Here is a 17,464-nt window from a genome sequence, read left to right as displayed (position 1 = left end):
AAGATGTCTGCCACATTGCTGGTGGTAGGACAGTAGACAAGGCTGATATCACCTGCATGTAGCCTCTCTCTGACAAAGTGGTAGTGAATCTCTATGTGTTTCGTGCGAGCATGAAACACAGGGTTCCGTGCCACTGCAATGGCACTCTGACTGTCAGTATATAAAGGAGTAGGCTCCGTAACAGATACATCCAAATCAGCAAGTAAGCGTCTAAGCCATACGCACTCAACTGCAGTAGTGAAGGCTGCCTTGTACTCAGCTTCACATGACGACGTGGCAACAGTGGATTGTTTCTTGCTAAGCCAAGAAATGCATGACGAGCCAAGAAAGAAACAATTGCCACTAGTGGAGTGACGAGTATCAAAATCACCAGCCCAATCAGAGTCACTGTAAGCATGTAACTGCAGTGGTCCCCCCTTGGCATAAATCAATCCAAGAGCTCTAGTACCCTGCAAGTAACGAAACACACGCTTCACAGCTTGCCAATGCGACATACGAGGCTGATGCATGTACCTGCTCAAAACTGAAACGGCAAACTGTATGTCTGGCCGAGTGTGGCATAGATAGATGAGACATCCCACTGCTGGAGCATAAGTATGGATATCAAACAAATCACTGTCATCATGTAATGACAGTTTGAGCCCAAGTTCCATGGGTGTACAAACTGGCTTGCAATCCTGTAAGCCAAACTTTTCAAGAAGTTGCCCAATGTACCTTGACTGACATAATCCAATGCCTCTAGCATCATGGACAAACTGGATGCCCAAGTAATAGTGCAAAATACCCAAGTCAGACATGTCAAAAGTTTGCTGTAAATTATTTTTGAATGCTGAAATCTGATCAGCATGTGTTCCAGTGAGCAAAAGGTCATCTACATATAGACACAAAATCAGCATGGATCCCCCCTCTTTATGTACATAAAGGGTAGACTCAGATGGGCTGTTTACAAACCCCTGACTAAGCAAGAAAGCATCTATCTTTGCGTACCAAGCTCGTGGAGCTTGTTTCAAACCATATAGAGCTTTTTTCAGCTTGCATACTAAATGTTCTGAGCCTTCAACTGCAAAACCAATGGGCTGCTGTACATACACTTCTTCCTGAAGTTCCCCATGTAAGAATGCAGTCTTTATATCCAGCTGATGCACTTTCCAACCAAAATGTGCAGCCAAGGCAATCATAGACCGAATGGTCGTCATACGGGAGGTAGGAGCAAACGTCTCCTCATAGTCAATGCCCTTTTTCTGTGCGTAGCCTTTAGCTACCAGCCGTGCCTTGTACTTATCTATGGATCCATCTGCGTTCCTTTTCAATTTGTAGACCCATTTCGTACCAATGGCAGGCTTGCCAACTGGCAAAGACACCAAATCCCAAGTATGATTCTTATGAATAGAATCCAATTCAGCTTGCATGGCTGCCATCCAATGCACACTATGTCGTGCATCCTCAAAACATTCAGGCTCCTCATTATCATGAGTACATGCTGCCATAACAAACTCCATGGAATGTGCTGAATCATGCAGTCGAGTTTGCCTTCGAGTACGACCAGCCAAGGGTGTTTCCAAATGACTATCTCTCATAGTCTGCGTGTACCATCTAGGCACCTGTCTTGCTTCCTGACTGTGTACAAGTTCCTGCTGAATTTCAGTTTCAGCAATGTGCTGATTTACTGCATGTTCCATAGGAGCAGCTGGCTGAACATTAGGTTCATTTGCTGAAGTACCAGCTGAATCACCAAATGTGATGGGCAGCAGCCCTTCAAAGACATCACGGGCAGCCTGATATGTATCAAAACCAGCCAAGGATAATTCTGATTTTTCATCAAATACAACATCCCTGCTGACAAAAACCTTCTTGGTCACGGGATCATAGAGTCTATAGCCTTTGCTTTCGCTGCTATATCCCATAAAGATGCATTTTACAGCCTTGTTGTCCAACTTCTTTCGAAGTACCTGTGGAATATGGGCATATGCAAGACACCCAAAAGTACGGAAGTGGCCAACAGAAGGTTTGCGGCTGTGCCAAGCCTCAAAAGGTGTGACTGTTTTCAAGGCCTTGGTAGGGCATCTGTTCAAAATGTGGCAAGCGCACATGACGGCTTCCATCCAAAAACTATGAGGCAAACTCTTTGCCTTCAGCATACATCTGGCCATCTCCATGAGTGACCGATTTTTCCTCTCTGCTACCCCATTCTGCTGTGGAGTATATGCAGTAGTGTACTGATGGATAATGCCCTTCTGCTGCAAATAAGAATTCAGCATAGAGGACATGTATTCCCCCCCTCGGTCCGAACGGAGAGTCTTAATCTTGCAACCAGACTGAGTTTCCACAAGTGCACTGAAAGCCAAAAATGCATCATACACTTCTGACTTCTTTTTCAAGCAGTAGACCCAGCACAAACGTGTAAAGTCATCAATAGATGTTACAAAATAGTAACAACCACCCAATGACTGTGTCTGCATGGGCCCACAAACATCCGAATGCACAAGCTGCAATCTGGCTGTTGCTCTAAAAGCAACATCACGGGGAAAAGAGAAACGATGCATTTTCCCCAAAATGCAACCTTCGCATAAATGCTCAGGAGGTCTCTCCAAGAGAGGTAATCCATCCAACATCTGAGTACGCTGTAATAGCATCAAGCTGCCATAGTTTACATGCCCCAAACGAGCATGCCATAACTCTGCCTCTAACATAGCAGGAGTAAGAGTGGATGTCAAATATGCAGACTGATCTACCGAAAGAGCATCCAACTCATATAACCCATGACACAGAGAACCTGTCAAGACCAATGTCATGTGTTCCTTGTCACGGACCATGCAACGGTCATCATCAAAGGTGACCTGCAAACCACAACGTGCCATAGAAGAAATGGAAAGCAGATTCTTCTTAATGCCAGGCACATACAAAGCATCCTGTAGGCGGAGAATAGAGCCATCAATGGCTGTAAGCTGAATCTCCCCAATACCACGAACAGGGTATGATGCATTATTAGCACACTGAACAGACTTCCCAACGGGAGGTGCACCAAGAGAAGCAAACAAATCTCTACGAGATGTGATATGCCGTGAAGCACCACTGTCAAAGAACCAAGCGTCAGCATCTTCTGTAGAGCTAAATGCTCTATTAGCCCAAGAGACATCATAACTGCAAGTGTAAAAACAATAGTCCCTGTCTGCAACAAAGGACGCGGACTCACTAGCAGTGGAAGGAGCTGCAGAAACAGACATCCCTGACTCCTTCTTCTTCTCTTTGGCGATGCGCTTCCTGCACTCAGTGATGTAGTGGCCAGGCTTCTTGCAGTAATGGCATTTTCCTTTCTTGGCTTGCGTGCCCCCCTGTTTCTGACTTGTCTGTGAAGTGTTACTACTACCAGAACTCTGCGAAGCATTTTTCCCTTGGCTGTTTTTACCCTTCTGCCTTGACATAAAAGCCTGCTCAGAGGCTATACCATCCACACCACTGTTCCGTCTAGTTTGCTCTTCCTCTAGAAGCAAACTGACAAGCTGAATGAAAGTGATGGGCTCTTTCGAAATCCTCATAGTGAGGTTCAAGGCAGTATGAAAAGCCAAGTAAGAGGGAGCCAGTGAATTCAATGTCGTAGAAATCAGCTGCGCATCTGAGTAGTACTCATCCACATTCATGAGTTGCTCCCGCAAGTCCTGAATTTTGTTGAGATGATCCTGCATAGAATCACCCTCATTCATCTTTAGAGTCTCTAGCTCTTTCTTCAAGAAAGAGATGCGAGTCTCATTCTTTCCTGCAAACATCTGCTCCAATATCAACCAAGCTTCTTGTGAAGAAGCTGCTGAACGAATATGAGGAATGATAGAACGCTGAACTGCCAATGCAATCAGCGACATAGCCTGTGCATCCCGTGTATCCCATGTTTTCTGAGCTGCAATTCTTGGGGGAAGTGGCTGAGCGGGCTGAGGTGGAGGGGGCTGAGGTTGCCCTCTTGCACGTCCTCCTGGAGGAGGAGTAGCGGGAGCCACAACTCCCGGTCGTGCTTCCTCTCCACTGACATAATCCCACAAATTTTTGGCCACTAATACATTCTTCATCATGAAAGACCAAAGGGAATAATTGTTCCCATCCAATCGGTCTTCCTTGGACACATAGGTGAATACATCTCCTCCCTGATTTGCCATTATTTCCCAAAAGGCAATTGAGCAATGTCAATGCAGTACGGGCTGGAAATCTGCAAATTTCCAGAAATTGCAGCAAACACAAGTCTGCAATTAATGTGCAAAGGGTACTCTGTCAAAAAAACTGTCACTGATGCACGCTTTCCAAGGTGCAATTAGTGCTCAGCAGCACTAAAACATCAAAAGCCCCAAAATTTTGCCAAAATCTCTGTCAAAAACAGTCGGTCTGTGACTGTATCAGCAGTTTAAATGCATCTGTCCTCCAAATACACAAAAGCCCCAAAATTTTCTGCCCAAAATTTCTGTCACAAATGTCTGTTACAAAAAGCCCCAAAATGTGCATTCAATGTGTCACAGACAGACACAGCACGTTTCCCAATGCTGAAAACTGAACCTGCTGTTCAGCACGTTTCCCAATGCTGAACCTGAACCCGTTGCACGAACTCCTGTGTAAAAGAAAAGTGCAGAATGTTACCTCTGCGTGTTGACGACTGGCACGATTCCCGAGATAATGACTGCTGGGTACAGTCGGACTGACGCACAGGTACAGGCATGCAAGTCCAGTGACACGCGCAGGCAGGACTGGGCGCGCGCTGGGCAGAGGAGGCGGTACCCAGGACTGGGTGGTGGAAACAGGTGGCGCGCTGGCAGCTGGAGCTGACGGAACAGTCTAGCTCAGCGCAGGGAGGCTGCGCAGGCAGACTGACAGGCGAAGGGGCACGCTGGGCAGACACAGGGCAGAGGACACGCTGGGTAGAGGTGGCAGCACGCAGGTACAGGTGGCGCGCTGGGCAGGGCGTGCTGTGCAGGACAGATAGCACGCTGTGCAGGACACGCACAGGTACAGGCGGCTGGGGCAGAACTGGCGGGGGCTGGCTGAACTGGAGTGGGCTGCAGACTGCAGACTGAAGACTGCTCTGAGCTGAGCTCTGATACCAAATGTCAGATGGGAGAGGATCGAGGTGCAGCTGAAGTGCAGTAGACAGTGTGAGAGTGAGAGACAGAGTTGAGCACGACACCCAATGCAATAGTACTGAATAGAGTATTAGCTGAAAGTACAAATGATAACCCTTATACCTTAGGGTTATAAGGGGCTGTTCACACCCGAACACAGTAAGTGCCCGTAAGTGTGCACCACAAGCACATACAAAATAGTACACATAATCTGGGGGAAAAAACCTCTCCTACCGAGAGTAAAAAGTGCCCCAGTGTCCTAGTGATCACCCGCACACTCCCATATGAGCGTAGGCGTAAGTAAGGCGTGTGAGATACCCAACAGTTTGCACCTTGGGAAGTGTGCATTAAAGACAGTTCTTGACAGAGTACACCCTTGCACATTAATTGCAGAAGTGTGCTTGCTGCAATTTCTGGAAATTTGCAGATTTCCACCCCTTACTGCTTTGACATTGCTCATTTGTCTTTGGAAATTTGTCATCATGGCGAATCAGGGAGGTGATGTATTTACCTATGTATCCAAGGAAGACAGATTGGATGGAAACAATTATTCGCTATGGTCATTCATGATGAAGAATGTATTAGTGGCTAAGAATTTATGGGATTATGTCAGTGGAGAGGAAACTAGACCGGGAGTTGTAGCTCCCGTTACTCCTCCTCAAGGGGCACGTGCACAACGGGGACCTCAGCCCGCTCCACCTCAGCCACTTCCTCCAAGAACTGCAGCTCAAAAAGCTTGGGATACACGAGATGCACATACTTTGTCGCTGATTGCTTTGGCAGTTCAGCGGTCCATCATCCCTCACATTCGTTCAGCATCTTCTTCACGAGATGCATGGCTAACTTTGGAGTATATGTTTGCAGGAAAGAATGAGACTCGAATCTCTTTCTTGAAGAAAGAGTTAGAGACTTTGAAGATGAATGAGGGTGATTCTATGCAGGATCACTTGAATAAGATTCAGGACTTGCGGGAGCAGCTCATGAATGTAGATGAGTACTTTTCGGATGCACAGTTGATATCCACCACCTTGAATTCCTTATCTCCTTCATACTTGTCTTTTCATACTGCATTGAACCTCACCATGAGGATTGCCGAGTACCCACTCACTTTTATTCAGCTGGTTAGTTTGCTTCTAGAGGAGGAGCAAACAAGGAAAAATAGTGGTGTGGATGCTATAGTCTCTGAGTAGGCTTTTGTGTCAAGACAGAAAGGCAAAAATAGCAAGGTAAAAAATGCTCCACAGAGTTCTGGTACTTTTGGCACATCACAGAATCAGACACAAGGGGGGACGCAAGCTAAAAAGTGAAAATGTCATTATTGTAAGAAGCCAGGCCACTATATCACTGAGTGCAGGAAGCGCATTGCCAAAGAGAAGAAGAAGGAGTCAGGAATGTTTGTTTCTACTACTCCTTCCACTGCTAGTGAGTCCGCGTCCTTTGTTGTAGACAGGCACTATTGTTTTTACACTTGTAGTTATGACATCTCTTGGGCTGATAGAGCACTTAGCTCTACAGAGGATGCTGACACTTGGTTCTTTGACAGTGGTGCTTCTAGGCATATTACATCTCGCATAGATTTGTTTGCTTCAGTTAGTGCACCTCCTGTTGGGAAATCTGTAGAGTATATTAATAATGCATCATACCCTGTTCGTGGTATTGGGGAGATTCAGCTCACAGCCATTGATGGCTCTATTCTCCGCCTGCAGGATGCTTTGTTTGTGCCTGGGATCAAGAAGAATTTGCTATCTATTTCCTCTTTGGCACGTAGTGGTTTGCAGGTCACATTTGATGATGACCGTTGCATGGTTAGAGATAAAGAACGCATGACTTTGGTCTTGACAGGATCTTTGTGTCATGGTTTATATGAGTTGGATGCTCTTTCAGTAGATCAGTCGGCATACTTGATATCCACTCTTACTCCTACTATGATACATGCGGAGTTATGGCATGCTCGTTTGGGGCATGTAAACTTTGGCAGCTTGATGCTTTTGCAGCGTACTCAGATACTAGATGGCTTACCTCTCTTGGAGAGACCTCCTGAGCACTTATGCCAGGGATGCATTTTGGGGAAAATGCATCGTTTCTCATTTCCCCGTGATGTTGCTTTCAGAGCAACAACCAGATTGCAATTGGTGCATTCAGATGTTTGTGGGCCTATGCAAACAATGTCATTGGGCGGTTGTTACTATTTTGTGGCATTCATTGATGACTTTACACGTTTTTGCTGGGTCTACTGTTTGAAAAAGAAGTCAGAAGTGTATGATGCATTTTTGGCTTTCAGTGCACTTGTTGAAAATCAATCTGGATGCAAAATTAAGACTCTCCGTTCGGACCGAGGGGGGAAATACATGTCCTCTATGCTGAATTCTTTTTTGAAGCAGAAAGGCATAGTCCATCAGTACACTACTGCCTATACTCCACAGCAGAATGCGGTAGCAGAGAGGAAGAATCAGTCACTCATGGAGATGGCCAGATGTATGTTGAAGGCAAAGAGCTTGCCTCATAGTTTTTCGATGGAAGCAGTTATGTGTGCTTGCCATATTTTGAACAGATGCCCTACCAAAGCCTTGAAAACCATCACACCTTTTGAGGCTTGGAACAGCCGTAAACCTTCTGTTGGCCACTTCCGTACCTTTGGGTGTCTTGCCTATGCCCATATTCCACAGATACTTAGAAAAAAGTTGGACAACAAGGCTGTTAAGTGCATTTTTATGGGATATAGTAGTGAGAGCAAAGGCTTCAGACTCTATGATCCCGTTACAAAGAAGGTTTTTGTCAGCAGGGATGTTTTTGATGAAAAATCAGAATTATCCTTGGCTGGTTTGGACACATATCAGGCTGCCCGTGATGTTTTTGAAGGGCTGCTGCCCATTACTTTTGGTGATTCAGCTGGAGCTTCAGAAAATGAACCTAATATTCAGCCAGCTGCTCCTATGGAAAGTGCAGAAATTCAGCCATTGGCTGATCGGAATATTCAGCATAATGCTGAAACTGAAATTCAGCAAGAGCTTGCACACAGTCAGGAAGCTAAACAGTTACCTAGATGGTATTTGCAGACTATGCAAGATAGTCCTTTGGATGCACCCATGGCTGGTCGTACTAGAAGGCAAACTCGTTTGCATGATTCAGCACATACCATGGAGTTTGTTATGGCAGCAAGTACTTTTGATAATGAAGAGCCAGAATGTTTTGAGGATGCACAACACAGTGTGCATTGGATGGCAGCAATGCAAGCTGAATTAGATTCTATCACTAAGAATCAAACTTGGGATTTGGTGTCTTTGCTATTTGGGAAGAAAGCCATTGGAACGAAATGGGTCTACAAACTGAAAAGGAAAGCAAATGGATCCATTGATAAATACAAGGCACGGCTTGTAGCTAAAGACTACGCACAGAAAAAGGGCATTGACTATGAGGAGACATTTGCTCCTACTTCCCGTATGACGACCATCAGGTCTATGATTGCTTTGGCTGCACATTATGGTTGGACAGTGCATCAGCTGGATATCAAGACTGCATTTTTACATGGGGAACTTCAAGAGGAAGTTTATGTACAGCAGCCCATTGGTTTTGCAGTTGAAGGCTCAGAACATTTGGTATGCAAGCTCAAAAAGGCACTATATGGTTTGAAACAAGCTCCTAGAGCTCGGTATGCAAAAATAGATGCTTTCTTGCTTGGTCAAGGGTTTCTCAACAGCTCACCTAAGTCTACCCTTTACGTATGTAAAGAAGGGGGATCTATGCTGATTATATGTCTTTATGTTGATGACCTTTTGCTCACTGGAACACATGCTGATCAGATTTCAGCATTCAAACAAAATTTGCAGCAAACTTTTGACATGTCTGACTTGGGAATTTTGCATTACTACTTGGGCATCTAGTTCATACATGATGCTCGAGGTATTGGGCTATCACAGTCAAGGTATATTGAGCAGCTTCTTGAGAAGTTTGGCTTACAGGATTGCAAGCCATTTTGTACCCCCATGGAACCTGGACTGAAACTGTTATTACATGATGACACTGATTTGTTTGATATACATACATATGCTCCTGCAGTTGGATGTCTTATCTACCTATGCAACACTAGGCCGGACATACAGTTTGTAGTTTCAGCTTTGAGTAGGTACATGCATCAGCCACATATGTCACATTGGCAAGCTGTCAAGCGTGTTTTTCGTTACTTGCAGGGTACTCGATCTCTTGGGTTGCTTTATGCCAAGGGGGGACCACTGCAGTTACATGCTTACAGTGATTCTGATTGGGCTGGTGATTATGATACACGTCACTCCACTAGTGGTAATTGTTTCTTTCTTGGCTCTTCTTGCATTTCTTGGCTTAGAAAGAAACAATCCACTGTTGCCACATCGTCATGTGAAGCTGAATACAAGGCAGCTTTCACTACCACAGTTGAATGCGTATGGCTTAGACGCTTGCTAGCTGATCTGGATGTATCTGTTACGGAGCCTACTCCTTTGTTCACCGACAGTCAGAGTGCCATTGCAGTGGCACGGAACCTAGTGTTTCATGCCCGCACGAAACACATTGAGATCCATTATCACTTTGTCAGAGACAGGCTACATGCAGGTGATCTCAACCTTGTCTATTGTCCTACCACCAGTAATGTGGTAGACATGTTCACCAAAGCTCTTCCTCGTGACAAATTTGAAGCATTTCGCGATGCTTTAAATTTGATATCCTTTGGTGGCGGATGATCCTTGTACTCTTGATCACTCTTCACTCCAGGGGGGTTTGTTGGGTATTTGACTCACGCCTCACTTACGCCTATGCTCATATGGGAGTGTCGGTGATCAGTAGGATACTGGGGCACTTTTTACTCTTGGTAGGAGAGGTTTTTTCCCCCAGGCGTATAGTCTTATTTTCATATGTGCTTATGTGCTTATGTTACACACTTGTGGGCACTTACCCTGTTCAGGTGTGAACACCCCCTACAACCCTAAGGTTTAAGGATTGTACTTAGCACTTTCATTCCATACTCTTTTTCGGTCTATTCTATTGGGTGTCGTGCTTCACTCTGTCTCTCTCACTCTCACACTGTCTACTGCACTCTCAGCTGCACCTCGATCCTCTCACCCCCTCACATATTTTTATTTTGATTTTGATTTTGATTTGAAGTTTAATTTTGTTTACCCTTTCCTTGCTGCTCTTTCTGACAATGAGTAATAAGAGCCCCCTCTGAGGGATTATTCATATGAAATTGATTGGACAGCCATGCATAATGCAATAGCCGACACTCAAATTTATAGAATGTGGGTAAATTGGGCAGAGAAACCACTTGCTACACAAAATTGAAGTATTTACAAGGCAGCTTGTTAAGAAACAATGTGACTTGATCATCAGAGGACTTAGGAGTCCCTGTAGTGGAGAATTCCGCAAGGAGACGCCGATACTCAGCAAACTTGACTTTCACATCATCCCGGTCAGAGATTTTGAAGTTTTAAAGCTCATGCTCAAGATTTATTCAACGGGTTCTATCTAGAGCCCCATAGCGGCCAGTCATGTATGCCCATCAGTCAAACGCTAAGTCAAAGTGTTGAAGTTGAGAATGAAAATCAGGCAATAAATCTTACATCAGCTTGATAAAAGCAAAGGCATTTCTAGTCTTCCATGAGTGGACGGCCTCGTATGAAACAAGTGCAGGATCCGGTTGGAGTTTCAACCCCTGCACAAGATCCCATTGGTTCTGTGAGTCAAGAACATATCTCATCAAGTTCGACCAAGTTGTAAACATTGATCCGTTAAAACAAGTCCTATCATTGAATGCATGCTTGGCGGAAGATGAGGTAGAACCATGAGGTGTTGGGAATGTAGGGTGGTAAGATGGATGTGGAGGATAAGATGGTGGTGATAGTGGTGGTAAATGCATCTGATAACAAGGAGGGGGAAGAGGTAGGTAGGCAAACATAGGTTGAGTGTCCAATGAGTGCCGATTGATGTAGAGGCACTGGAACATGAATGTTTCCATAAGGTGCCGGTCAAGGTGGAGACATTGGGACACGTAAGCCCTGTCCAAATGTCCACTGGGACACAACATAATGACCAGAGGGTCCACTAGGTAATGCCATGGAGGCAAACTGTGGAACCAACTAATCCACACTCACGAGAGTGGGGGTAATATCTAGGTTGCAATGATCCCGAAAGTGTGTGAGGAAAAGGTGGAACACCACCCGGATGAGAAAGAGATGAGGTCCTAATGATTGTGCCTAAGTTTGAACAACCCCCCGATGTGGTGAATGAAAGCTAGATGACGAACAACAGCAGTCACTTGGCTAGAAATAGTAGCAAAATGATGATGGAAGGCTAGAAATAGGTGCCAGAGGAGTGAAGACTACAATGGACAGCTTGGACTGTGATGTCCTCCACGATTGAAAACACCTGAAACCTGCAAAAACGAGATTAGGGCTGAATAGAGGGCAGCATACCTGTTTATAGAAAGTTTGGGCCCTCCCAAGTGGATTTCTGCTTATGGGATACACACGCTCTCTAGGAATGCATTTATTTTAAATAAACAAGGTTACTTTCTTAATTAAGCATGTTTTGGGGCTGTTTAAGTGAAGCTAATGCATTTTTAGTTCAACAATATGAACAATTGACAAGAGTCTAACAAAAGACCTCGAGAAAAATGATGATGTATGCAATTACACCCACGACAACACAATCAATGTCTAGCCAAGTCAACGTAGAAAGATGTATGCACAATGTCACATCATGTAGGTCAATGAGTAACACATCAATGTAGATGCAAGGCTATACATGTGCTATCCTACAGCCAAGTCAATAATGCTCAAATGGTCGAAAGCATGGAAGACCATCGACTAGAATCGTTTTCAAAAAGCAACATCTAAGCCACATAGGGTGATATGTTGATGATAAGCCAAAGGCAATAGGTCAAAGCAACTTATCACAATGCAATAGGTCAAAGCATGTCAACAAGCTACAACATGCCATATCTCACCACCAACATGATGAGCATAGCAAGAGGTCAATGTGCAATCTGATGTTCAACACAGCTAACTGCTAGGCGTGAATGTTGACTAGCAGTTCCCTAGGTCTCAACCTTGAAATTGCGCATCCCATATAGCATTTCATACAAAAACAAGTTAAAAGCCAAGGTTAGAAAGAAAATGCAAGTAGAAGGTTAACAACACAAGGTGATGTTTGCAAAACATAACAACTACCAAAAAGCAAAGCAAGCACACGTAAATCTCTTCACTCAACCAAACATCCTTGATACAATCTAAACATCTAATACCACGTCAGAAGCGCAAAACATACAGCGGAATAGTGGAAGACACAAGACTAATGAAAGAGACAATGTACAAGGTGTAACTAAGAATAGGAATCCACTATGACAAGAGTATAATGGTTGAGCGCTAGCTCACACACTCTGCAAGCTCCCTCTCTCCACACCAAGAATTTGCAAGTACAAGTGCGATAATGGATTGTGGTCACACTCCCTCCTCTTATAGATAAAAATAAAGGAGTTGGTCTACCAAATTAGGTTGGCCAATTACCAAATAAAGAATAAAGAAAATGCCCATAAATTAGACCGTGGGGACTTGTAAACCTATGATATGACCATTTCTAACAAATGCCACTGAAACTAATAAGTCATCCGATGTACTTGCAACTGAATGGATTAATAGCATTGAGATGGTTGGCCTAGATTTAGTCACTAGACTTGTTGTGGATGAAGATCCCTACATGTGAAATTGTTCAGCATGCATATCCATACATTACAATGTCTTATTGCATGGCACATTGCTTGAACAATTTGCTCCAAAACATTGGCAAATTGGATTGGATTGAGCCTATGATTAAAAAGGTAAATGCTATGATTATATTTGTCTTGAACCATCAGTTTATATGTGCTTAGCTCAACAAGAGATCCAAGAAGGTTCTCTTGAAGTACTCAAAAACATGCTTTGCTTCTAATATCTTGATGCTTTGTTGCTTAAGTACATGCAGTGCTGCCTTGAGACAGGTCTTCATTAGTGATGAGTATTGCATAAATGTGATGTCCTCCACTATTGCAGGAACAAAATGTGTTGCCCATGCAAAATATGCTTCTTTTTGGAATAATGTGCATTAGATTAATGCCATGGTGCAATCTATAATGCATTTGTTGAGACTCGTTGAGTATGAAACCATGCATTGGCAAAGTCTACAAGGCTATGGACAGAATGATTGAGCAGCAACAAACTTTCTTTCATTATGATGATGATGATGAGGATTGTTTAATGGCACACAGACGATGATGATGATGATGATGATGATGAGGATTGTTTAATGGCACACAGATTTGATCCCCTTGAAAAGATACGCATATCATGTGTAACACAGTGGAACACTTATTATGATGATGAGGATTGTTAGATAGCATAGAGGTATGAGGAGATACACACATTATGTATAACATGGAGGAATAGTTATTATTTACATATGCATGCAGCTGCATTTGTGTTGGATCCTTACTTTCAGGAGAGTCGTCAAAACACAGATAATGAGATTGTAGCCAATCAGATGACAATGTTAAACAAGATAATCCATAACTCTAGCAACAGAAACAAAATTAGAGATAGTCTTGCAAGGGACAGAATTCATCACCGCATATATGGGTGTGAGGATGCACAAGGTGACAGACGTAGAGTCAGGGCTGCCCTATGGTAGGAAAACTATGGATCCGCGGGGCTTGAGTTGCAACCATTGGCTATCTATATTTTGAGTTCCACTATGAGCTCCTCTTATTTGGAGCAGTTATGGAGCTCTTATTCAGATATTGCTTCAAAAAAATGGAATTGTTTAGGTGTGCAGAAAGCAAATGACTTGGTATTTGTCAATGCTAATTTGCATAAGTTGAAAAAGAGTGTGATTGCACTTGCAAGCCCATTTGTGGTATGAAAGAAGCAACAAGAGGAGGAATGAGCTGAGTATGCTCAGTTGGGAGATCCCGAGGAGGATGATCATGTCATGCGTTAGATGGAGCCTTTTCCTACAGGTTGATGAGATTAGGATTCAAATGATGAGAATGAGCATGTGCCATTCATGATTCAGCCTTTAGGGCACATGGACTCTTCAGCTGAGACTTGATTATTGAGTATACAATACTCCTTTTGAGTCTTGGCTTTTTGCAGCTCTTAGTTCCCATTCATTACTCATTTGTATTGTTTCTTGTAGTCTTTAGTTTGAGTGGTGAGTATTCCTTTTGAGTGTTACTTCTATTCATTATTGTTTCTTCACACTTGTATTGTTTCTAAGTTCTCACACCAAAGTCACCATTTGGCATTGTCACTTCTACTCTTTAATTTGAGTATTCAGTTAAGGTTCAACTTTTATGGCTCATGTATTGTTTTGAAATTTAAGCCTTAATGTGACATTTTAAGAAGGTTTTTAGTTAAGGTATCATATTTGTTTGGTTTCTTTATAGGGTGTCTCAATTATGTCTAGAAAACATAATTTTTTGGTCCTCGTCCCCCATCTTCTATTTTTCCATATCCCCCCAAAGTTCCCATCCCCTGTCCCTATGACTGACTCCAAGTTAGCGGTGGCCTACTATCCCACAGAGGAAAATGCAACAAACCTCTTTACAAAGCCCTTGTCTCAAGCTTCTACGCTTCATCACATGAGGTCTTTGGGTCTTCAGACACTCCCAAGATCTAAAGGAAGGTGTTAGTCCACATTTTGTTAGTGTGTCATTGCCTAGTTGTGAGCTCCGTTAGTCTAAATTTCCTTACATGCCAATATCTACTCATGAACCAAGATTTCATCAAGTTCCTCAAACTTTGGTTGCATCTTCTCACTAGTATCCTCAGGCATATCAACATGGAAAGGCCTAAGAATACTGGCATGAAAAGCATTGTGAACTTTCCAATGATTAAGTAGCTTCAACCTATAAGCTACCTCATTGATCCTTCCCAACACTTCAAGGTCCATAATGTCTCATACTCAGTGTAGAAAACAGGCTTGGTTTGGCAAGGCTGCAATGGCATGTGAGAAATATGGTGAGTTGGATGGGAAGGCACTATCTATGGGATTGTCTCAGAGCAGCTCAGGAGGTGTGGAGGAGAGTCAAAAATCAGATGATTGTGAGCACTCCACAGTACCCAAAACCCGGTCCAGTGAATCAGTAGTGGAGAGAATGAGCTCTAGTAAAAGACGAGATAGTCATAAAAAAATCCAGAGGTTTCAGCCAACTTTCTGCTCAAAAAATGGATTTTTACTGAACTAACAGTGGCTCCAGGAAGGATTTTGCAGCTAGGCAAGACCAAAGCATGTGTCGCAAGAGCATATTTTGACAGGTGGCAAATGCCAAACCATAGTGCTCCCATCAAACATCTCACTTTGAAACAACTAATCTATTCCAAATACATAAAACAGTTGTGGATTACTTATAACTCTAGTAAGCAATGCACATAAAGATGAAAGAACATGAAAGACATCCAGGATAACATGCCAGCAATGTACACCAACAAAGAGCAATACCACTCACCAGTTGCATCTTTGATGCGCTTAAAATCTGAGTACTCAAAAACATCACCATTAGCAATCACCGGAATTGACAAAGCTGACACAATATGAGCAATCCCATCCCATTGTGCAGGATCTTTCGGTCGATCTGCAACCTTTCTGAAAAGTTTTGGGGGAAAAAAAATGAACTACGCCATAAACCCTCTGTGAAGTTTAATTTGCACGTGATTTATCATGCTTATGCAAACAATATCAAAGAGTGAATGATTTACACGCACTACAGATACCACAGCAAATATCTCTAGACTTTGAACCTGGATCAAGCACCTGCCATGAACAGCTATTGCAGAGACCCCTGTTTTCTCAATTCTTCTGGCAAGCTCCACTGTGTCTTGAGGTGTCTTTAAGAGACGTATTTTGCAGGTAACAGGTATATCCAGGTTCCTCCTTAAGGTTGTTAGGATCTAGGTTTTAAGAACATTTAATGTTATTTAACAGTATGACTTTTACATTTATAAGTCGATGTAATCATTACACAAAGTGTGTCACAACCATGTATGCAACAAAGCAACAGGACAACAGAATAATTACCTCATGTATGGTCTCTGGTCGGGATAAAAGTGCTGCGCCCATGCCACCACTTAATGAAAAGGATTTTGGACATCCCATGTTCACATCAATAGCGGCCACATCATGACACCTGCAGGATAAATTTGAGTGTTTAAGAATCGAATGTCACAGGACAGTTAAAATATCTAAGCAGTGGGGCACACACAAGCTCATTTATTCTAAGGTCTGACTGCAAGATACAACATGATACACATAAAGAGCTCTCTTAGCATTTACTTCACTTCCTGCTTTACCAACAAATCAAAGGTAACCTCATTCAGGATTCCATCCAGCCACAGGTTCCCCTACGACTATCATGTTACAAGGTCACCTCAGTCACTGACCCAACCAGCCATTCAAAGTCTTTGGACATTATACATTGCAAAAGCATGACAATCCAGTTACATGCATGAGTTGTAGGAAGTGTGCCAGATAACATTATGTTCCAGAATTCGTATTGCACCAGCAAGAGTAACAACCTGGGTCAGACGGGCAGATGGGTTGATGGCACAGGGCTGCAGGAAGAGAGAGAGAGTGTGTGTGTGTGTGTGCACTCACTGGACTGCTTGGCGCTGGACCCTGGTTCAAGGATCAACTGAGAGAGAGAGAGAAAGAAGAAAGAAATAAAGAAAGAAAGATATATTAACGTCTACATAAGGCCAATGTGGCCTATGAGACAAAATCCAGAGTACATCCATGTCTAATGTCATCTCATCAGTAAGGTAAAGATAACATTACAAATAAGTGGGTGGCCTATGAAACAATACTGAAAATAACTATACGATGGGACTATACTAGGGTTGAACCATGTGTAGTGTTGTTCCATCGATAGAAAAGAAAAGGAAAGGAAAGGAGAACCAGATTTGATATAACCATGCACAAAAGTGTGGTGGAGACTGGGCTGTAGCTGGTCTCAAGATCTACACATGATCTCAGCTATGATGTGGTCCCTAGCTGCTTCACTGATATGCCTGGTGGTGAGTCTGCGGTGTCTCGTGACAATGGCTCTAATCCAATTGTGGTGTGGCCTCCTTGGACGTGGTCTTGGTAGACGGGGTCGTCGTGCTCGGCAAAGAGAAATGGCTCTATCCAATGTGACTCCACGGTGTGGCCTATAAGGTGTTTGACGGGGTGGTTCTATCTCTGCTAGGCTGGTAGTGTCAGTAGGGTCGGCTCTGTAGAATAAGTCTGTCATTGCTCTTTGTGTGTGTCCCTCTGGGTGAGCTAGCCTCCTGTCTCGCAATAGTGTGTGTGTGTTTTAGGCAAGTGTGATT

At 43.5% G+C, this 17,464-nt stretch overlaps 1 protein-coding gene across 7 annotated transcripts in view; it reads right to left on the bottom strand.

Annotated features, from left to right (window-relative positions):
• The window catches only part of LOC148039182 (Aldolase-type TIM barrel family protein), a 190,556-nt gene that overhangs the window by 52,254 nt on the left and 120,838 nt on the right, over nt 1-17,464 (bottom strand). For all 7 annotated transcript variants that reach the window (XR_015690370.1, XM_087675085.1, XM_087675083.1 and 4 more), the window contains exons 4-6: nt 16,173-16,281; nt 15,909-16,045; nt 15,604-15,740 (exon numbers count right to left, since the gene is read on the bottom strand). Coding sequence is in view for 6 of the 7 variants with exons in the window: in XM_087675085.1 (XP_087531211.1) it covers nt 15,604-15,740; nt 15,909-16,045; nt 16,173-16,281 (383 nt within the window). In the remaining variant the exon portion in view is untranslated. The remainder of the gene's footprint in view (nt 1-15,603; nt 15,741-15,908; nt 16,046-16,172; nt 16,282-17,464) is intronic.

The sequence above is a fragment of the Lygodium microphyllum genome, chromosome 3 (genome assembly GCF_053477565.2).
Source record: "Lygodium microphyllum isolate KBCC chromosome 3, Lygodium_microphyllum_v1.1.10, whole genome shotgun sequence".
In the NCBI taxonomy this organism is placed as follows: Eukaryota; Viridiplantae; Streptophyta; class Polypodiopsida; order Schizaeales; family Lygodiaceae; genus Lygodium; species Lygodium microphyllum.
This window is presented reverse-complemented; position numbering and strand designations above follow the sequence as displayed.